Raw genomic sequence first — 22,918 nt, 5'->3', positions numbered from 1 at the left:
AAAAGCCTAAATGAAACCTTGCATTAGGAATAGGATAAGAAAGTCCCTCCTCTTCTCACTTGTGACTTTAATTTATCAGATCAGCTGCAACCGTCTGCTATGTTTTAAGCATCGTGGGGCAGATCTACACTTGTCATTTATAATGTTAAAAATGTGTTATTGAAATGTGACACCAGAGGGCACTGCAGAGCAGAACTCCACCGGCAATGGGAAACTGCCATTAAGAATTATAGATTGTTTTATTTATAGAAGATCAGTGTAGATCCAGCCCAGCTGACTACAACTGGTTGTGAATATGGGAGCATGTGGGAATGGGGATGTTGACAGGTTGTAAATGCTTTGAAAGCTTTGAAAGGGCTCCTTTCTTCTCTAGAAGCATGCTCTCGAAATCCATTGTGAAATAAGAGCACACAGCCTGGGAAGATTCTCCCCTCTTGGATCCATTTCTTGGGTGCTTGCTTTCTCGACTCTTAAAAGCCATTTCACCCTACTTTCCGCTAGGTTGCCATTAGAAATACGCAAGCATCCACACCAAACACTGGTGACGATATTCCTACCAACGTCTGTCCTTTTCGAAGCTTGGCAGTCCAGTTGGCCCTGGGGTGGGGGCAGATTGGATACATTTCCTGGTCATGCTGGGACCCGATCTAGCCCAGCTCCCTGTTTCTCACAGTTGCCAACCAACCAAATGCTCCTGGGAAGCCTGGCAGGAGGACACGAGCCCTCTCTTGCTTGTATGCCCCAGCAACAGGCACCTGGCGGCTTCCTGCCTCTGATAACCAGAGGCCATATCTAGCCCATCATGGCCTAAATATTCAGTCTATCAAACTCAATCGGTGTACAGAAGCAGGCTCCCACACGCATGGAATGACCGTCCTGGTCGCTCAAGGCACACTTCTTTTTTTTAAAGTATCTGTGGCCCAGCCTGTCTTTCTGCCTTTGTCTCTTCCCATTGCATTCCCATTGACCTTCTCTCTTCTGCCTCCCCTGAAAATCCCTTGCTCTCAAACATCTTTGTCAGTTCTGTTCTCATCTAATTTGCTTGAAGCTCCCTCCTTCAACACAACCTGGCTAATAATAATAATAATAATAATTTATTATTTATACCCCACTCATCTGGCTGGGTTTCCCCAGCCGCTCTGGGCGGCTTCCAACAGAACATTAAAATACAATAACCTATTAAACATTAAAAGCTTCCCTAAACAAGGCTGCCTTCAGATGTCTTCTAAAAGTCTGGTAGTTGTTTTTCTCTTTGACATCTGCTGGGACGCTGTTTCACAAGGCAGGTGCCACTACCAAGAAGGCCCTCTGCCTGGTTCCCTGTAACAGTACCACCTCTCTCTCTCTCCCTCCCTCCCTCTCTCTCTCTCTCTCTCTCTCTCTCTCTCTCTCTCTGTGTGTGTGTGTGTGTGTGTGTCTCTCTCCCAGTCTCCCTTCAGAAGCCAATTCTTCCCTGATGCTTTTGGCTTGATAAACCCCTTCGTTCTCTTGTAAGGGGCGGAATGCGATCCATGGATATGGGCTGTTTCTGCCCATCTTTCCACTGGCAGAAAGCAAAAATCTTTCAGAGAATACACCCTCGGGGGCTGAGACAATCCCCTCCAGTTCATCCTTAGCCCAGCTAAAGCCTGAGTAACATAGTCATTTCCATATCTTGCTAGCCTTACTTTCCTTTTGATCGTATACCCTGGGAGGGGGGCAAGCACTGACATTTCTTTTTCCTGTCAAAGCCCATGATCATTTACATTGCTCTTTAAAATAAGCATGCATCTCCCATTTGGAGTGAGTGCAGGCAGCCAGTTACTCCTCTAACCATTCAAGCCACCCCACTGGTATCTGGGGTCTCCTAAGTGTTACTCACCTGTAGGCAAAACTGCAAGCCGTTTATTGGATGCAGTTTGGAGACCTAAATATGAGAAGTCTTAAGCCCAAAGAGCTTTCCAGGGGGAGTTATGAGCAGGTGCTAGGTGACTTATCCAAGTTTCTCCACTCTGAACCTCTCACTAACGCCCTTTCCTGCGCCAACCTCTTTGTTGAGACCGTTTACCTTCGCTTCTCCTAAATTTATTTTCTGCTCCGTGGCTATGAAGCCCCTGTCTGTTTTTGGCTTCCTGCCAACCCCCAACACTCTGCCTCTTCTCCCTAATCGCACCCCACCAGCAAACTTTTCCTCCCGCTCTCGTAGCTGTAGCCTTCTGCTGTGTCCCTCACCCGGTCCACTTTAACCTCCCCTTTTTGTCTCTTCTGCAAGTCCCGCTTCAGCAAAGCTTCTCCCCATTCATTCTCGCCCCCAACTACCAAACCCTACTCTAAGTATGGAGCCTCTCAGCTCTGCTCCCAACCACTCTGCTCCCAACCACTGCATGTAGATGAGGACGCGGTCAGGTCTGCAACACTTCTGCGTATTGTACCATAGAATCATAGAATCATAGAGTTGGAAGAGACCACAAGGGCCATTGAGTCCAACCCCCTGCCAAGCAGGAAACACCATCAGAGCACTCCTGACATATGGTTGTCAAGCCTCTGCTTAAAGACCTCCAAAGAAGGAGACTCCACCACACTCCTTGGCAGCAAATTCCACTGTCGAACAGCTCTTACTGTCAGGAAGTTCTTCCTAATGTTTAGGTGGAATCTTCTTTCTTGTAGTTTGGATCCATTGCTCCGTGTCCGCTTCTCTGGAGCAGCAGAAAACAACCTTTCTCCCTCCTCCAGATTAACTGTTGGCTGTTATTGTGGAGCCTTTGGAGATAATTCCTGGGCTCAACAGGACGGTTGTGTGGCTGGCCTTGTCTCCTCTTCTGCTAATGTTGGGTTTGATTGACAGGTCAAGGGCAGTTGGGTTTCCCCTTCCTCACAAAGCTTTCCCCTTAGATTTGCCTCCCCACAGACCTCCCCTCCAATCTAAGAGATAGAAATCTTGCAAACAGGTGAATCCAGGGCAGGAGACTTGAGAGCTCCATCATGCTGGTCTGATTCTGGCCCACTGCCCATTGCCAATTTTCATCTTCTTCCATGCCGGATTAGTATCAGTCATTTCCAAATTATTCTTCTGATGAATTTTGGAAGTATATTTTGTGAAATAAGCAGAAAAGTGCACAGTTAGTTCTAGAATGGCAGGATATTTATTGTTCATGGCAGAATTTGAGTCACCATAGCACACAGCTAGATTATTTTTTTCCTCCTATGGCATGTCAGACGAACCTGGCAATCCAGTAAACATGAATTATGTGTAAAGGATATTCTAATCAAGGCCGTTGGCTTTTTTTGGTGCTGTGGAAGTGCCCCCTGCCATCATGACTATGATATGCTCCTGAAATTGCAGCTGCTGAACAGTCTTAATTCCCCCCCCCCCCAGCTTCTCCCCCACTCCATCAAGAACCTTTTGCTTTCCCTCGGATTTTGGCGACCTCTGGGTTTCCTTTCCCCCCGAGCACCGACATTAAAACTGTCTGCATCCATAACCATAAGGAGGCCAGTGTCGTGGTGTATTTAAGTTTTGTTGTGTGGGCCAAGGTGACGGCACTGACGATGCAACTTTGCATCCGCATCAAGGGCGCTTAACATTTTCTCTGGAGTCTATTCTGAAACTTTTGCACTTGCCCTGATGTCCTTTTCTAAGTGTGAGCTGTTTCCACGCAGGGCGCAGCTTGCCTCCACAGCCAGTGGGCTGCTGGCTTACTCTTGAACCTAACAGCCACCGGACACTTCTGTTGTCACTGAGCATTTGAAGACCCTCTGTGGATTTAGTAGTAGTGATTTATATGGTCATTTCCCCCCAAGATCCTTAAGGCAGAGAGAAGGGCGGATAAGTGCAAGGTGGAGCAAAACAACATCTGCTTGCCTGGACAGAACGCCCTTTTCAAAAGCCAGCATCGGCCGTAATCGGTCCAGGCAAGGAATTGTAAACAGCCAGCACTTTCCCCCTGAGCAAGAGAGGTCAGCTGAGAGCCATCTTTTTCATCTCACACACACATGCACCACAGAAGCAAAGTAGTTTCTGGCTCTTGGAGAACACCTTGGTGGTGCTTCCTCAAAAAAGAGAGCAAAAGGCAGCCTAATTGCAATTTCAGTTGGAAGGATCTCTCTCTGTGTGTGTTAGTTCTGCTTCTGTGAACAGTCTCAAGGTGCATTCTCAGCTGGATTGTGCCCAGCCAGAGTACCCGAGAGCCAGTGTGGTGTAGTGGTTAAGAGCGGTAGTCACGTAATCTGGGAAACCGGGTTCGTGTCTCCGCTCCTCCACATGCAGCTGCTGGGTGACCTTGGGCCAGTCACACTTCTGGGAAGTCTCTCAGCCCCACTCACCTCACAGAGTGTTTGTTGTGGGGGAGGAAGGGAAAGGAGAATGTTAGCCGCTTTGAGACTCCTGAAGGGGAGTGAAAGGCGGGATATCAAATCCAAACTCTTCTTCTTCTTCTTCTTCTACATGCTGTTTCTATCTGCTCTCTTGCCTTGGGTATATGCTCTCTGGTGATGCCAAAGCCTGAACCCTAAGCGGTTAGACATATTTGTTAAGGAATCTATCGGTGGCTACTACCTACATGGTCCTCATAGTTTAAACCTGCATGCTTTGGTCATCACAAAGGAGAAGATGAGGTCATCTACTCAGGAGAAGAAAATCTTGATGAGAGTTGGTTTCTGTGCAGAGTGAGGGCTTATCCACGCTTAACTTCCTTCCTCTCTTTCCAGGCACAGTCCGCACCTTAAAGCTTTGTGTCCAAGCGCTCGTTTTTCTTCCAGAGCTTTCTCCATGAAAACCTGCTCTTTAAAGTTCAATCGGAACAAACAGCCATCCACAGAAAACCAGAATGAACATTTGCTCTGATTGAGCACTAAAGAGCGAGTTTTTGCAGTGAAAACTCCAGGGCAAAATTAAAAAAAGGAAAACGCTTGGACAAGGAACTTTAAACCACCTGGAAAGAGCGGGGACAAAAGGTAAATTGGATACGCCTGGTGTTTGACAGCCATTATACACATCCATCCCATGTGAATTTTTAGTGATTTGATGGGAGGTGGGTTATATTCAGGCACTTAGCACTTGAAAAAGATACTGTTGTGGGATTTTTAAGGGCTGGTGGTGGCAACCAAGTTTGTTTAATCATGTCTGCCTCCTTCAAATGTAAAACGGGTTGGGGCGGATCTTAATTGATTATTGCAAAGGTCATGGGTACCACTTTGTGCTCAGTTGTTTCAGCCAGTTGTTTCCAGCACGTCTGAGCCAGCCTGGGAACGGTTTATGTTCGTACCCCTTGTTCTTAGGCTCCTGTTGTTAAAAACGCACATACACACATACACACACACACTTTGTATGCGAGCGAGACAACCAACAAGCTGCTATGCAGTCTCACTTGGCCCCGAGAATGAAAATCGTAGCGCAAGTCTGCACAGTGTCACCACAGGTAGTTTTTTTTTTAATTGTACGAATTGTAAATGCAGCTCGTGTGTTCCTAGTCAGGGTGAAGGAATCATGAGCCAGTTCCGCTGAGCTACATTTTTTTAAAAAGCCTGTTTTTTGTGCTGCATATGCAGTGGACTCAAAGGTGTTTTTAAAGATGTATCACAAAAGGTTCAAGTAGCTGGTGACAAAAAAAAAGTAAAGAAAAAACTGAAAAAACGCACCCGTTTCAATTTTCACAACATTTTTTTAAAAATAGAGATTAAAAAGTTCAATGTGCTTATCTGTTTGCTAGAAGAAGTATGAGACACTTAGTGTTTTGAAATGCATGCATGTTAACAAGGTGAAGTCTCCCAGGTGGGACAAACGAAATAAAATTAAAACTTTGTGTACAGTTCTTTTTTTAAAATGTATTTCTGAGGCGGGGGGAAACTGGGGAGGTGGGTCTCAAAAGGGAGGCACGGTGGGAAAAACTCACTTTCACATTCATTCAGCATCACAGGCTGACAAATATTTGGCCGTCAGCCAGCAGTGGAGAACCTCTATCCTGTTTTCCCCAAGCTGCACCCAGGAAAAGCCACGGTGCCCTGACCAAAGCAGGGTTTGCAAGTGCCGCTGAAGATGTGAAAGTTGGTGCCTGAAAAGCCCAATGCCCTTTACCCACAGATGTGATTTCAATCCCTGCAGGCAAAGGAAGTGTTTCATTTGATGTCACCCAGTGACTGACAGGTGCCCAGTCACACTCGCTGTCAAAATAGTTAGTAGGGGCTGGGAAGGGTCTCAGCCCAGTACAGTGGTACCTCGGGTTACATACACTTGAGGTTACATGCGCTTCAGGTTACGGACTCCACTAACCCAGAAATAGTACCTTGGGTTAAGAACTTTGCTTCAGGATGAGAACAGAAATCGTGCTCCGGCAGCGCAGGGGCAGCAGGAGGCCCCATTAGCTAAATTGGTGCTGCGGGTTAAGAACAGTCAGGTTAAGAACGTACCTCCGGAACGAATTAAGTACTTAACCCGAGGTACCACTGTATACCTGAAGGAGCATCTCCACACCCATCGCTCAGCCCGGACACTGAGATCCAGCTCTGAGGGCCTTCTGGCGGTTCCCTCGCTGCGAGAAGTGAACTTATAGTGGAACCTTGTGTTACATACCATCCTCCTTGTGAACGCTGTGGGTTAAGAGCTCCGCTAACCCGGACGTGGGGACGCGGATGGCACTGTGGTCTAAAAACCACTGAGCCTTGGGCTTGCCAATCAGGTTGGCGGTTCGAATCCGCGTGACAAGGTGAGCTCCCGTTGCTCTGTCCCAGCTCCTGCCAACCTAGCGGTTTAAAAGCAGGCCAAAAAGTGCAAGTAGATAAATAGGTACCGCTCTGGCGGGAAGGTAAACGGCGTTTCCGTGCACTGCTCTGCTTCGCCAATGTTGGTGTTCCCTTGCACCATGCTGGCCACATGACCCAAAAAACTGTCTGCAGAGCAAACGCCAGCTCCCTCAGCCTGTAAAGCGAGATGAGTGTTGCAACCCCAGAGTCATTTGCGACTGGACTTAACTGTCAGGGGTCCCTTTACCTAACCCAGAAGTAGATGCTCCCAGTTGCAAACTTTGACCCGGGATGCGAGCGGAAGTCACGCTGGTAGCGTGGCAGTAGCGGGAGGCGCCATTAGCGAAAGCACGCCTCAGGTTATGAACGGTTTCGGCTTAAGAACGAACCTCCGGAACAAATTAAGTTTGTAACCGGCGGTACCACTGTACAGGGAACCAGGCAGAGGGCCTTCTCGGTAGTGGCGCCCACACTGTGGAACGCCTTCTCATCATATGTCAAGGAAATAAACAACTATCTGACTTTTAGAAGACATCTGAAGGCAGCCCTGTTTAGGGAAGTTTTTAATGTTCAATGTTTTATCGTGTTTTTAATGTTCTGTTGGGAGCCGCCCAGAGTGGCTGGGGAATAAAATAATAATAATAATAATTGTTATTTATTTGGCCCACCCAGCAAAACAGTCTGCAGTAAGCCAATGTGCCAGTGACTGGCTTTTGCCTTCTCCCATCTTCTGCTTCCTCCCAGTGGCTGCATTGGCAAGGTTTGTTCTCAAGGCACTGTGGCTTGTTTACAACACAACAAATCGCCACCTCTGGTTTCTCTCAGTGCCTGCCGGGAGGTAGGAGCAAAACGGCCGTGATTCATTTGTGCTCAGTAAACCATGGCTTGCCCTGATGTAGGGATATGGCCTTTCTGCGAGGCTCAAAACGTGCCGGAAATGTAGAGCTTTCCTTTTCTTCCAGTTCCAAAAGTGAACTAACTTCAACGCTTTAGGTTCTAGAGGAATTCCGAGCAAAGCCCACCTGTGTGTTAACAGATAACTAGCTTGAAATGACTAAAGCTTCAGGGGATCTGATCTGCTGATCGCGTTAAAATCCACCTGTTTGTTCCCCATGCTGCCTCAAAGGAAACTGAAGAAGCGCTTAACAACGGCTTTTGAATCTGTTTTTATCAGAGGCTAGCAGGCGTTTTGCACTTCCGAGCAAACTCACTCTAGGCTTCCCTGCCGGCAATCTGAACTACAGAAAAATGAACTTGACATTGCAGGAAGTTCTAGACGGGCACCGTGCCCCCCCCCTTTACGCGTGAACACAAATACGTGAGGTGCTGAAAAAATACCGTATTTTTTGCTCTATAAGACTCACTTTTTCCCTCCTAAAAAGGGGACGTGTGCACGCGTCTTATGGAGCGAATGCAGGCTGCGCAGCTATCCCAGAAGCCAGAGCAGCAAGAAGGATTGCTGCTTTCATTGCGCAGTGATCCCTCTTCTGAGATTCAGAATAATTTTTTTCTTGTTTTCCTCCTCCAAAAACTAGGTGCGTCTTATAGAGCAAAAAATATGGTAGTTATGTAAATAAATAGAATCATATTCTTATGGCATGAGAGAGAGCCGGAGAGTCCCTGTGACTTGTGAGGAGACCCTACCGGGAGCCTGAAGAGGTCAGTCAAGGCAGAGGAAGCCCCAGAGACCTCAGGCACAGCAGGGCTTTGTTTAGGCTGCTCAGCCTCCCCACCTAACAGCTGGTGCCTGGGGTAGAACAGCAGCGGTCCCAGATTTCCCCCACGTCCTCCAGCTGGCCCCAGAGCTTCAACCCTAGTTGAAGAGCGATTTGGGTGGAGGGAAAGAGAGCAGGACAGCAGGGGGGAAATGGGTGTTTAGAGGCTTTTTGGAGTGTACTCCTAAATTTATGCAATTTCACTTACGTGCGTGATGAACACAAGCCCTGTAAGGTCATCGTCTAACTCTAGTCCTGTAGTACTGGTGGGACTTGCAACATAATAAATAAGGAATATTCTGTATGGGAGACTTTCCACTTGACAAAAAAGAGCCTTAATAAAAACTACCCTTACGTTTAAAAATGAAGACTATCTTACAAGAGACTTTGGGGGGATTTTCAAAATTACCTCTTTCAGTGGTCTTGAAATATGATGAAATATAACCTATGAAAAGGTTGACAGCTGGGCTAGTGAAGGTCCCAGTTTCTTTAACCTTGGTTCTCGAACGTAATCTGTTCCAGAATTCTGTTCAACTTACGAAACGTTTTAAAACCAAGGCATGGCTTCCGATTGGCGCAGGTGCCCAGGAAACAATAGCTGACAGCCGCACTGGACGTTCAGCTTCCGAAAAACCTTCAAAAACCGGAACACACAATTCTGGGTTTTCAGCATTTGGGAGCCGAAATGTTTGAGACCCAAGGATCTACTGTAATCATCTTCAAATGGATTTTTCTTAATGACCATCTACCCTATTGCTTACTGTTTTCAGAAGTGATAAAGTTTGTGTATTATAAATGAAAAACCTAGTAAAACTCTTAGTGAAAACATTTATTCTGCCAACGATACATCTCATTTCCATCATATCTAATTTTGAGCTCCGACAACAAAATCATATATGGTTTTCTTAACAGAAGAGCTTTCCGGCCGTTAAGATAATGTCAAGTAAAATATTGAGCATCCCAAAACCACTGTGCTTTTTGCTTAATCCATGCGAGCTTTCAGTGTTCGGGTAGTTATCTTGTCTTTTTCACTGGTGAAGAGAGAAAAGAGGAGGAGAAATGGAGGTGAAATCTCACACTGATGCCCAGCAGTGTGAATCATATTTTTACCTCTTGGGAAATTTCCATCAAGCATCGGCCACTCACTAGAAAAACAAGGAGCTTAGCTAGGTTAGTCCAGCTCCCTTGTCGCAGATGCCGATCATTTTCTCACTGGTGCAAGCAGGAATGCCTGCTGCTCTCTACACCTACTGCCAACTAGGAGGGGAAACTAAATTAACTTCATCACTTCCATGGGACTCATTTTTCTGGGTCAGCCTTGCTGGAGAGCTACTCTCCCTGCAGCTAAGCCATGAAGATCAATCAACCTCTTGGACATGTTTTGCAGCAAACATACTAAAAAAAAAAGAGACCCAACTACAACAAACCAAAAGCATACTTACATGACATGAACTATCACGCCCATGCCTGACACGGCGTCTCTGTCCACCGCATTGAGCATGGCTTGGCCTATGGTTTCAAAGAGGTCGTCTGGTTCCTGCATTCAAGAGAGGAAGAGAGAAACCCTTGTCTTGTACTTGGAATTCCTTTAGGTGTGTTGTATCTAGAACGAGCTTTGCACGAGGAATTCGATCACGTGGCCCTTAAGTTTTAATCTGACAATTTTAATCTTTAGTCTTTTAAAGGCCCTTAAATTTGTAATCTAAAAACATGTGAGGTGGGGTGGATTACAATATTATTATTATTATTATTATTATTATTATTATTATTATTAAAATTTGTATACTGGCCTTCATCCAAGGATCACAGGGTGGTTCACAACATAAAAATACTAAATGACAGCACAAAATACGCAACGAAACAAAAACAAACCAATCACACACACCCCACAAGCACACCCCAAAGGCCATAAAATGTTTAATCAGCCAAAGGGCCAGTAACATAACAACAACAATTTATTATTTGTTCCCCAGCCACTCTGGGCGGCTTCCAACAAGGATTAAAAATACATCAAAATGTCACATATTAAAAACTTCCCTGAACAGCCTTCAGATGTCTTCTAAATGTCAGGTAGTTGTTTACCTCTTTGACATCTGAAGGGAGGGCGTTCCACAGGGCGGGTGCCACTACCGAGAAGGCCCTCTGCCTGGTTCCCTGTAGCTTGGCTTCTCGCAGTGAGGGAACCGCCAGAAGGCCCTCGGCACCGTTAAGAGGCACTGTGCATTAGCGAGAGCAGCCGTTTTTAGAGGCACCCCACAAAATCTTGGCCTTGCCAAGGTAATGAAAGCAGAAACACTCATGCCCATGCTTCTTGTGTGCTCCTGGCTAAGACTGCATCCCTCTTACCATGTCTGGCTCCCACAGGGACTCGCACATGCCGTACATCTGCTCTGCGCAAGTCCCGCTGACCACAAAGTCCTCCGTTGTCATTGGGCAGCCGATCAGGTCTAAGGAGCAGATGAAGGGCTCGTACGTGACCGGGTCCAAGCCGGCTATCACGGGCTCCGTGTAGTAAGGTCCAAACCTGAAAACAGCAGGAAAAGGCGTGTTAGCTATCCATTCAGTAAACTCGTCCCAAACACCATCTAACCATGACAAAGCTATGCTAAAAAAAAGCCATTACAAACCCAACTTTGAGAAAAGGGGAAAATACATCCAATCACATTTCCGTTGGGATGCCTAAGCAGACAAGTTTAGGTTATGCTTAGAACTGGTGAGATCTTCAAATATCTGGAGAGAAGGGCAGAACTCCCCAGCCCCTCCAGTTCAGATGTAGTTTGCTAGAGCTACCCAGAGCACTTTTTGCGGTACACCAGTTTTGGCCTGACATATGTATTGATTTGTGTCATGTTTGCAGAGTCCTCCCCTCCCTTCGGTAACTTCACAGACAAGAATTAACGGGAAGTTTATATTTTATGTTGTCGTTTAGTCGTGTCCGACTCTTTGTGACCCCATGAGCCCGAGCACACCAGGCACTCCTGCCTTCCACTGCCTCCCGCAGTTTGGTCAAACTCATGTTGGTAGCTTCCAGAACACTGTCCAACCATCTTGTCCTCTGTCGTCCCCTTCTCCTTGTGCCGTCCATCTTCCCCAACATCAGGGTCTTTTCCAGGGAGTCTTCTCTTCTCATGAGGTGGCCAAAGTATTGGAGCCTCAACTTCAGGATCTGTCCTTCCAGTGAGCACTCAGGGCTGATTTCCTTCAGAATGGATAGGTTTGATCTTCTTGCAGTCCATGGGACTCTCAAGAGTCTCCTCCAGCACCATAATTCAAAAGCATCCATTCTTTGGCGATCAGCCTTCTTTATGGTCCAGCTCTCACTTCCATACATCACTACTGGGAAAACCATAGCTTGAACTATACGGACCTTTGTTGGCAAGAGGATGTCACTGCTTTTTAAGATGCTGCCTAGTGAACCCGCCAGCCAGCAGATATTCCGGGAGTTCAGTTGCAGCTAGGGCTTCAATCTGTTCAATCCCATGCATTCACACCCCCCCCCTGCAATGTTACTGAACTTCTTAGCTGAAATGCAATTCTTTTAAATCCTTTACCGTCTCTCATACAGCAGGTTAGACACCATACTCATCAGGGTCTGCGGTTTGATTTGCCGGCCTTCTTTCAGCTCGTAAAGATTCAGCCGGAACTTGAGCCTTTGAGCGCTGTTAAAGAGACAAAAACTGGTGTTTATTCCATTTCAAGGCCCTAAATCCATTTTCCACTTGGTGGCTGAGGAAGCACAATGTACATATCTCAGGACATTCTGCAACTGCTCCCCGTGGCATGGCGGATAGTTGTTTATTGGAGAATTTTGGACTAATTTGAGTAATCTCCAGTTTCGTCTATGCTTGCTTGCTTTATTTTTTTTATAAGACCAAGATCATAGTCTTAGTTGTTGCAGGATACAACACAGATCTATGCAAGTACTTTGCAAAACCTGCACTGGCTGGAAGCCCAGACTTCTCTACTACTCACAATTTGATAACTTCAGCTTAAAATTTAGAACTTTGAACCTACTGTCTCTACGAATTGGGGTAGGGGAGATTATTTAATGCCAATATGTTATTGCTCTTAAACACATACCCTGTGAAAAAAATTAGGCAATGTCATTTAATAATCCATTCCTAAAACATGTTTGCATTTGATCTGATTTGAGTTTCAATTCAAAATTGCATTGTTCTAAGACAAGGATATTGCTGGACTACAAACCCCATTATCCTTGACCATGGGCCATGCTCGCTGGGGATAATGAGAATTGAGAGTCCAAAAACATCTAGAGTTCACTGGTTTACCATGTTTGTTTTAAGAGGGGAAAATTTAGCTCATTTTAAAAATAATAATAATAATAATAATAATAATAATAATAATAATTTTTATTTATACCCCGCCCTCCCCAGCCAAGGCTGAGCTCAGGGTGGCTAACAAGCAATAATAAAAACAAGTTGAATGAATACAACTTAAAAACAAAATTAAAATACAACATTAAAATACTGAAGCATTAAAACATTAAAATAATATTTAACAACAACAACAACAACAGGAACTTGGCTTCTGTTTTCTAAAAAAGCAAACAAAAACAAACCCTCACGGTACTGAATATTTTACCCTTCAGTTCACAGGATATATGTGTGTTGATGATCTATAAAAGTGTTTCCCAACCGGTGTTCCGCGGCACACTACTGTGCCGTGAGACATTGGCTGGTGTGCCGTGGGAGGGAGGCGGGCGAGTCGGGCGGTGAGAGGCGGCGGCGGCGAGGATCCGCGTCGAGCCGGGGGCGGCTCCGCGGTGGTGGTGCCGAGCGGCGGGGCAGCGCGCGCAAAAGGGAGGAGCGCGAGACAGCGGAGGAGGAGGAGGCCGGCATGTCCGGGCAGCAGCAGCAACAACAGCAGCAGCAACTCCCGGCGACGGCTCCTCAAGCCCTGCCGCCGCCCGCTATCGCCGCCACCACCACAACAGCCGCCGCCGCCTCAGTTGCCGCCGTCCCTCAGTCCCTCGCTCTGCTGCCTCCTCCCACCCCCAAAGCTTGGAGGTTCCCCGGCAAGGGGGAGGGAAAAAACTTTCACTTTCGTGCGTCCCTCCCGGCGTGACGCTGCGCGCTGACGTCACGGGGCGGGGCTTTAATGGTGGTGTGCCGCGAGATTTTTTTCAGTAAACAGGTGTGCCGTTGCCCAAAAAAGTTTGGGAAACACTGATCTATAACATGCTCAGCTGCAGGGAATTTTTGCCTCTGGAAAAAACTGTCCCTGTCCAACAGCACAATTGATGAGAAAAACTACAAAACATTATCTGTACAGTGGTACCTTGGGTTAAGTACTTAATTCGTTCAGGAGGTCCGTACTTAACCTGAAACTGTTCTTAACCTGAAGTACCACTTTAGCTAATGGGGCCTCCTGCTGCTGCCGCACCACAGGAGCACAATTTCTGTTCTCATCCTAAAGCAAAGTTCTTAACCTGAAGCACTATTTCTGGGTTAGCGGAGTCTGTAACCTGAAGCGTCTGTAACTCAAGGTACCACTGTATTTGTTTTCTATTTTCTGATATTCGCAACTTCCAAGCAACCTTGCCAAGAGAGCCATTCTTCGCTTCGGGAAGAGTTGGGGATACCAAGACCGAAAGAGCAGCAATTCACAAAAATCTAGCCACGAACCTCCCAAAAACAGTTCCCAAGGCCCCTAGCACTAGACAACACCAATTTTCTTGCTTTGAGCAAGAACAAATACTTACACTGTCTGAACATCAGTGGCAAGTCCAGCCAAACCGATGAATAATCTGTCTCCCATTGGGAAAATTTTCTGGAAATCCGTAGTCACCATCTGGGCTTGAATGCCAAACCTCCGGTCAGCGGCAATGGCAACACAGTTTTTCCCTTTCATGGCCATTACGGCCCCACCATTATAGGACATAATAGACTGGGAAAGGAGGGAGAAGGCAGGCTGGTTAGTCAACATTATTAAGGAACCAATTCGGCAACACTTTTTCACTGGGATGGAGATTCTCCAAATCAGACCACTATGTGTGAGCCTCTTCGGTAGGAAGGTCAACTACACACATGTAAGGAAAGTGTGTCAGAGATCTGACTCGGTTCCCACTTTCCTCCAAATGATGTTAGAATAGAGTCTTGTCGTCCGTGCAGCCCAGGACGACAAGACCAACTCTCTGCCTCGCTGATGCGGTTCAGAGGAAAGCAGAGCAATACGTTAAGCACCAGCTTGGCTGAAGTTGTTGTTAGAAAGAAGAAGAAGAGTCTGGATTTAATATCCCGCTTTATCACTACCCGAAGGAGTCTCAAAGCAGCTAACATTCTCCTTTCCCTCCCTCCCCCACAACAAACACTCTGTGAGGTGAGTGGGGCTGAGAGACTTCAGAGAAGTGTGACTGGCCCAAGGTCACCCAGCAGCTGCATGTGGAGGAGCGGGGAAGCGAACCCAGTTCACCAGATTTCGAGTCTACCGCTCTTAACCACTACACCACACTGGCGTACAAAAAGCATACAAGGCACTGCCCAACTGTGTTAGGGACCCCACTCCAGATTTGTGCACTCCTTAACATTTTCTTCTCCCAAAGATATCCCCGCAAGGCAGCAGATGCTTAAGAGCAGAATCTTCTTTCTCAAACGTGGGCCTCCAGCTATTTTTGGACTACAACTCCCATCATCCCTAGCTATAAGGTAAAGGACCCCTGGATGATTACGTCCAGTCAAAGGCAACTATGGGGTGCAGCGCTCATCTTGCTTTCAGCCCGAGGGAGCCGGCGATTTTCCACGGACAGCTTTCTGGGTCATGTAGCCAACATGACTAAACAGCTTCTGGTGCAATGGGACACCGTGACGGAAACCAGAGCGCATGGAAATACTGTTTACCTTCCCGCCACATCTACTTACACTGGTGTGCTTTCGAACTGCTACGTAGGCAGGAGCTGGGACAGAGCAGTGGGAGATCACCCCGTCACAGGGATTCGAACCTCCAACCTTCTGATCGGCATGCCCAAGGGGCTCAGTGGTTTAGACCACAGCGCCACCCGCATCCCTAGCTATAGCAGGACCAGTGGTCAGGCGTGATGGGAACTGTAGTCCAGAAAACACACACCAGCTGCAAGCCCACGTTTGGGGAAAACATTGTCCCAGATGCACTACCTTCCCAGATGGACGAGCCCCATGTGCCCCTATGTCAGCCTTTCTCAACCTGCGGGTCCCAAATGTTGTTGAACCTCAACTCCCATCACCCCTAACTAGCAAGGCCAGAGCTCAGGGGTGATGGGAGTTGTAGTCCAACAACATATGGGGACCCACAGGTTGAGAACCTACGTGCACAATAAAGAAAGCCTCGATTCCCCCAACCATGGGCCACTTTACGGGGCGCCAACTTTCGCTATCGCTTCTACCAGAACCATCGCTTCTACAGCGCCATCACTGTAGAACCACTGGTCAAGCATGATGGGAACTGTAGTCCAAAAAACACACACCAGCTGCAAGCCCAAGTTTGGGGAAACTCTGTCCCAGATGCACTACCTTCCCAGATGGACCAGCCCCATGTGCCCCAATGCAGACAATAAAGAAAACCTCGATTTCCCCAACCCCCCGGGGGGGGGGGCGCCTGGAACCACTTTCGCTATCGCTTCTACCAGAGCCCGGGGACGATCCCGGGCTGGATCAGGCCAGAGCCCAGCGCACCCACCCTCCTCTTTCCCACGGGATCTGCGGGAAGGGGAGCCGCCTTTCCCCGGCCTCTCCGTCCCCCGGCGATTCGCACCCAGAGCCTGGCCGAGGGCTCCCATCTTGGCAGAGGCGGGATTCGGCCAGGAGCAGCCGATCAGCGCCTCGACCACCTTGGTCCAGTGGCACCCCGTTCCTCTGGTCATCCCCCCCCCCCCGCAGCTCCCCTTTAGAACCCACCATGATGGACGCTGGTAAGAAAACGAGCCCTTATCCCCGCGCTCCTCTCGCTTCCTGCCGCTCGCTGCCGCTAAGGCCCGCCTCCGCCTCCCTGCCACTGGCTAGCGTCGCCACTCGCGCCGCTTCCCATTGGGTAGCTGGGAGCCGTCAGTCAAGGCTCGGCCTCTACCCTCGGGGCGGCCGGCAGAAGGATGTGAAGAGTCATGGTTCCTCCTCCCTCGCAGCACACTCGCACGTAGAGATAAAAAAAATAGAGAGAGACGCATCTTCTCTCGTGGAGAGATAGCTTCCGGGTTCGCAATGAATTATTTTTTTCAAATTTTTTATTTATTTATATTCCACAAGTCAGAGCTATAACAATACAAAATACATACCCATATTTAGAGATTTCTCCGAATCTCTAGACTGCCCACCTTCCCCTCCCATGGGTCCTGTTATCAACCTTTTCAACTGCATATTATTTCCTCGTCCAAATTTTATGTCTCTCTCTCCATTTTATCCATAATATCTTCTGCATAACAAGTGTTATTGCAATCCTGCTAATGTTTTTATCTGGAATGGGTGACAATTTTAGTCCCCAGCCCCAGGGGAAATTCAGGATCACATTCTGCGCTTCGTTTGGAATATATATATCTGGAATTTGTCAGAATATATATATATTTCCACGTGACATATTTTTTCCATTATTGCCTGTATTGCATTATTGCCCATGTTGCCTTGTGTTCCATTCGCTGGCATACACCCACAATGTGTTTTTACATCTAAAAAAACTCAGGTATAAACTGACTGCAAGGACTAAGGGCTGAGATAAGAAAGAAAAGAAACACGCGTTGCCATCTAATCGCACGCTAAAATTATGGATTTCTGCAAACAAACACCTAACAGAGAAAAACCGCTTTTTAAAAAAGTGGCAGAAAGGAGGCTTATTAATATTTCACATAAATAAGGAATCGGGATTCGAAAATGATGCGCGACTCTTCTATTGCCTTTGATTCCTATCTCTATGAACAGCAACCGGAAGTGGCGTGAGATCCAATTGTAAGCCTGAATACTCCCCCCCCCCACCAAGTATCCACAGAGATAATAAATGAGAGAGATGTCTCATGGTTGGTTGCCCAAATGACAGCAAATTAGGAAGGGTTTCTGACTTTCGACTGGTTAAAAATTGCAAATATGTTGTCTGTCTTGTATTTTGACGGCCTACCGAAAGCCTTCCTTCTACAAGGCTTGTAAATCGAGAACAATTTGCATCTGCACCGCAATTGCTTTTTAAATATATTTTAAAGACTTTTCTGTCTTTTCTCTCTGTGGTTTGGTACCCAGGTTACTGAAAAAGACCACGGAGGGGGGAAACAGAAACATACCCTCTTAACATTTCTCCGATAAAAATAGGGATGCCCCATTTCATAATTATAATTTTACTAATGTATTTACACCTCACCCATCTGACTGGGTTGCCCCAGCCACTCTGGGCAGCTTCCAACATATATAAAAACATAATAAAACAATAAACATATTTTATAAAACCTTCCCTATACAGGGCTGCCTTCAGATGGCTTGTGGGTCGGATAACTCCATACCCTCCAATATTTCTCTAATGGAAATAGGGACGTCCTAAGGAAAAGTGGGACATTCTGGGAGTAAATCAGAAACTGATGGCTTCTCTAAATCAGTGGCATCCCTGTGTTATAATAATTTGAGGTCTCAAACATATAAATTTAATGTTTATAAATTTACAAGGCAAACACATACATAAATATATAAACCACATCTCTGAAACAGTACAGGAAGACACAGGAAGACAGTCCCGAAACCATTTTGACACTCCCAAACTGACCAAATGTTTCTCTGCAAGGAGGGAGGATATGAAATAAAACCTCCCCATTGTCTCTTTGCTCACAAATCCTGCCTTAAGGGCACTTTAAAGATTTGAACAGGGGGAGCTTGTGACCTGGACTCAGGAATTAAGTATTTACCATCACAAAAGGATGGCCCGGCTCTCCATGTAAACCCATTAACAGCCAGGTAAACCCAGTAGTGATGTATGTAAGTGAGAACTGGACCATAAAGAAGGCTGATCGCAGAAGAACTGCCTCCCGCAGTTTCGTCAAATTCATGTTGGTAGCTTCGAGAGCACTATCCAACCATCTCGTCCTCTGTCGTCCCCTTCTCCTTGTGCCCTCCATCTTTCCCAACATCAGGGTCTTTTCCAGGGAGTCTTCTCTTCTCATGAGGTGGCCAAAGTATTGGAGCCTCAGCTTCATGATCTGTCCTTCCAGTGAGAACTCAGGGCTGATTTCCTTCAGAATGGAAAGGTTTGATCTTCTTGCAGTCCATGGGACTCTCAAGAGTCTCTTCCAGCACCATAATTGAAAAGCATCCATTCTTCGGCGATCAGCCTTCTTTATGGTCCAGCTCTCACTTCCATACATCACTACTGGGAAAATCATAGCTTTTACTATACGGACCTTTGTTGGCAAGGTGATGTCTCTGCTTTTTAAGATGCTGTCTAGGTTTGTCATTGCTTTTCTCCCAAGAAGCAGATTTCGTGGCTGCTGTCACCATCTGCAGTGATAATGGAGCCCAAGAAAGTAAAAATTCTCACTGCCTCCATTTCTTCCCCTTCTATTTGCCAGGAGGTGATGGAACCAGTGGCCATGATCTTAGTTTTTTTGATGTTGAGACCAACTAAGTTTGTTATTGGTATGAGCTTTCGTGTGCATGCACACTTCTTCAGATACATCAGCACATGAAAGCTCATACCAATAACAAACTTACCGTAGTTGGTCTCTAATGTGCTACTGGAAGGAATTATTTTATTTTGTTTCGACTACGGCAGACCAACACAGCTGTAACTAGAACTATGAAAGGCATACACAAAGTACCGTATTTTTTGCTCTATAAGACTCACTTTTTCCCTCCTAAAAAGTAAGGGGAAATGTGTGTGCATCTTATGGAGCGAATGCAGGCTGCACAGCTATCCCAGAAGCCAGAACAGCAAGAGGGATTGCTGCTTTCACTGCGCAGCGATCCCTCTTGTTGTTCTGGCTTCTGAGATTCAGAATTTTTTTTCTTGTTTTCCTCTTCCAAAAACTAGGTGCGTCTTGTGGTCTGGTGCGTCTTATAGAGCGAAAAATACGGTAGTTCCTGCAATCCTGAAGTCTGCCCACCATTCCCTCTAACGAAGGGTAGAAATTCAACAAGTAAAGCCTCTAATCATTGCATCTCTGATGCTATGAGGCATTTTAAAACACTGGGACCCAATCAGGAAAGAAACAACAACGTCTTTGTCTAGGATTGGGTTTATTTGTTGTGTTTTGGCAGGTTATTTGATCATTGCAAATCGGTTAAACGAAAGGAAGCATTTAAACCTCCCTGGTGAATTATACTTTTCAGATTATTTCTGCAGGCTTCCACCCTCTTGTGCATCAAAGGGAAGAAGATTATACCTCCTGCATTCAGGAAAGTAGGGATTGCTAAAAGGAATACCAGAAAAGGCCAATTGGGGCAGGATGAAACCTTGCAAGGCTCCGAATAAAAGGGCTGAAAACTCATTTTCATTAAATAAGGGAGGAAACGATCGACATATGTTTGCAACAGGAGCGGGAAACCTGATTTTAAGAAATTGTGTTCAGTTAAAGGAATTTGCTTTGATTTGCAATAATCTGGAAAATTAATACAAATAATTGGGGGGGGGGAGAAAACTCATTACCCCCCAGCAGGACCCCCATCTACAATGTCTGAAAACCTGCATCTGGTTTGGAAGAATGACAGATGAAGATGATGGATTTTTTGGAGCTAGCCAGCCTAACCGGAAGCGTCCGCGACCAGAAGGAGGAGGAGTATCAGGAAGAATGGATAAAATTTAATGATACTTGGTTAAATATGTTAAGTTAAATTAACTGAAAACAGCTTGCAGATGCTTAATTGCCTTAGGATTTTATTTATGTTAAGTGATGAATTAATATGTTTAATTTCATAAGGTGAAGATCTAAGGATGTTAATGTCTAAGTTAAATTTTATAAGAACTGCGATTTGGAAAACCGTTAAAAGGATATGCTGTGAAATTCAACCAAGGGGAAGCGAGGAAGTCACTTAACAATGTTAATAAGAGTAATTTTCAATAAGGCTATGATTTATGTTTGTCTTATGTGTTTGTTTGTTTGTTTGTTTATAATGTTGTGAAAACCAATTTTAAAAAATTGGAAAAAAGGAAGAAAAAGAAAACCTGCCTCTGGAGAATGGAAAGTTGCAGGTTATTCTTTGTGGCCTCTACCACCTTTTATGCCAAATTGAGCAGATATAACTAAAAATGCACGAATCCTAGAGGAGCGGCAGGACTTGCCCTGGGATCAAGGGGGGAGCTGCGTTTATGGGGGCGGCCCTCGTTTTGCAAGCCGATGGGAACCAGTTAAGAAACAAAAGACACCGTCGTCCCTGGGTGGGCTCGAACCACCAACCTTTCGGTTAACAGCCGAACGCGCTAACCGATTGCGCCACAGAGACCGGCTTGTGGCGGGGAAGCGCTTGCCCTGCATTGCTAACTCCGAAGCCTAGTTTAAAAAAAAAAAAATAGACAACGGTTCTGGATTCGACCGCTGGAGGCGGAATGAGTTTGGAAAGGTTTGGAAGAAAAGCCAGCCCGCAACACGATCTTCAGGTTGTAGCTGGTAGTGCAATGGATACAAGGCAGACTGCAGAAATAAAATGCATGCAAAAAAATTGGTATACCGTATTCTATTCTATTCTCCTTTTTCTGATTATTTTTTTTTGGGGGGGGGTACATGGCTGTCTTTTTAAAAGCAATCTTCGCATGCAAGAGCTGGCATTGCTGCAGATTGCAAAATCAGCTTCCTCTTCTACAGCTTGCCATTCACGCGCCACGCACTGCGCTGGCATCGCTCTTGCAGAGATAAAGGCGCTCTCTCCACGCAAAATCCTGCTCCACGCGTGTCTTGTTGTGTCGTGTGCATGGTGGCCCAGCAGAGGGCGCGCCTCCTCCCTGCTCTTTGAACAGCATCCCTCGAACTGGCGCAATAGCAGGTCTCTATCCAGGTCTTGGTTAGCAGCGAGGAAAAACTCCCCCGCGAAGCTCAGCGTGCAAAGCCTGTTTTATAAAAACCCTCTTCCATTGCTCTCCTAAAGCCAACCTTTTATTTTCGGTTCCCCCCCCCTGTTATTTTATTTTCATTTCCCTTATTCTTCCTTCACCACCTTTATTTTCTTAATAAAGAAAATAATTTAAACCCAAACAGTTTAAATTAGCATTTGTTGGGTATTTTCTTGTGTTGCTTTGTTATCCTTGGGTGATTCTCAGAGTCTGCACGCTCTCAGAGCGAAAATATTCAAAAACATAAAAAGTTGGGATAGCTCAGTCGGTAGAGCATGAGATGCTTAATCTGAGGTTCGTGGGTTCGAGCCCCACTCTGGGCAAAAAGTTTTCCTACGTTACAGGTGGGTTGGACTAGATAATTCTCGTTGTCCCTTCCAACTCTACTTTTCTGTGTTCCTTAGTATCTGTTGACTTAGGTTATTTTCCTGTGTAGTTGCTGTTCCTCTGGCTATTTTTTTAAATAATAATAATAATAATAATAATAATAATAATAATAATAATAACAACAACAACATTGTGCCTTTTCGACAGCCCCCTCCAATGTTTGTTTGTTTAAATATCCTTTGCCAGTTGTGCTGTTGAACTTTTTGTTCCAGGTAGATAAATGGAGGTGGTATCTTTCTTGGAGTCAGTTTGGGTTTGGTTGGGGCTATGGGAACGTGTAGCGGTGAGTTCCGGATGATGTTAAGACTCCATCAGCCCCCAGTACGGTGGGAACTGTAGTTCCCTAACCTGGGTAGGTATGCAAGCTTTTGTGTTACACAGAATTCTTGGTCAGGCAGAAGAGCAAAGACGGTGGAGAGGCTGTCCCTAAACTGTCAGTCTGCACCAGTTGAGGGTGCAGAATAAGAGCGATTAAGAGTCCTTCTGAGCTGTGCCACAGACCTGGATAAAACGACTTCACTTCTCCACGCCATTATTCGAAAGCGACCTGTCTAGCCAAAGAATTTCGACAATGATCACAATTCATAAAGTGGTGCGCCCAGTCTTTGGAGGGGACCTGTATGTATAACCAACAACCTCAATCGGTTAGAGTCCATTGCGGGGTGTGGACATCGGCTACACCCTTTGCTTTCACTTGTCAGGCGACAGGCAAAAATTCAACGGGTGCAGCTTTTTCCCCGTTGCAGCGTGGCAAAAGGTGGCGCTTGTCCCCCAAGAAACAGAGCTTCTGTATCAAGACAATGTTTAAAAATAAGATTGCGGATTTAGGGGATGAAAACTTCACCCTGGTGTGGCCTGCCTTAGATTAATTCAGATCCTCTCCAACTTCTGCATGGATTCTCAACTGTTCTGCTCCTGTCGTTTTCTTATTGCACATAAAAGAGTATCATAATAACCACAATTCCAGCCTTTCAAGGTACTGTCGTTCCCGCATAATCGCCTAGGAGTTATGCTTTAGTCACACGCCCTCATATTCAAAACGTCAAAAAATATATCCCCTTGGTGGTTGCACGGAGAGTCTGCAACTTCAGAATCGTGTG

The 22,918-nt window shown here is 46.1% G+C and overlaps 1 protein-coding gene across 1 annotated transcript; it reads right to left on the bottom strand.

The window, feature by feature from the left end:
• Nucleotides 1–9,246: 9,246 nt before the first annotated feature.
• On the bottom strand, nt 9,247–16,479 carry PSMB3 (proteasome 20S subunit beta 3). The gene is made up of 6 exons (XM_083470494.1): nt 16,322–16,479; nt 14,155–14,339; nt 11,984–12,091; nt 10,779–10,956; nt 9,875–9,969; nt 9,247–9,463 (listed from the first exon to the last, which is right to left on the bottom strand). The coding sequence occupies exons 1-6, from the start codon at nt 16,322–16,324 to the stop codon at nt 9,415–9,417; spliced, it is 618 nt and encodes a 205-aa protein (XP_083326620.1). The 5' UTR covers nt 16,325–16,479; the 3' UTR covers nt 9,247–9,414.
• Nucleotides 16,480–22,918: the final 6,439 nt, after the last annotated feature.

Source organism: Podarcis liolepis (assembly GCF_965112155.1).
Source record: "Podarcis liolepis genome assembly, chromosome: 13".
Lineage (NCBI taxonomy): Eukaryota > Metazoa > Chordata > Lepidosauria > Squamata > Lacertidae > Podarcis > Podarcis liolepis.
The sequence above is the reverse complement of the archived record's forward strand: the minus strand, read 5'-3'. Positions and strand labels throughout refer to the sequence as shown.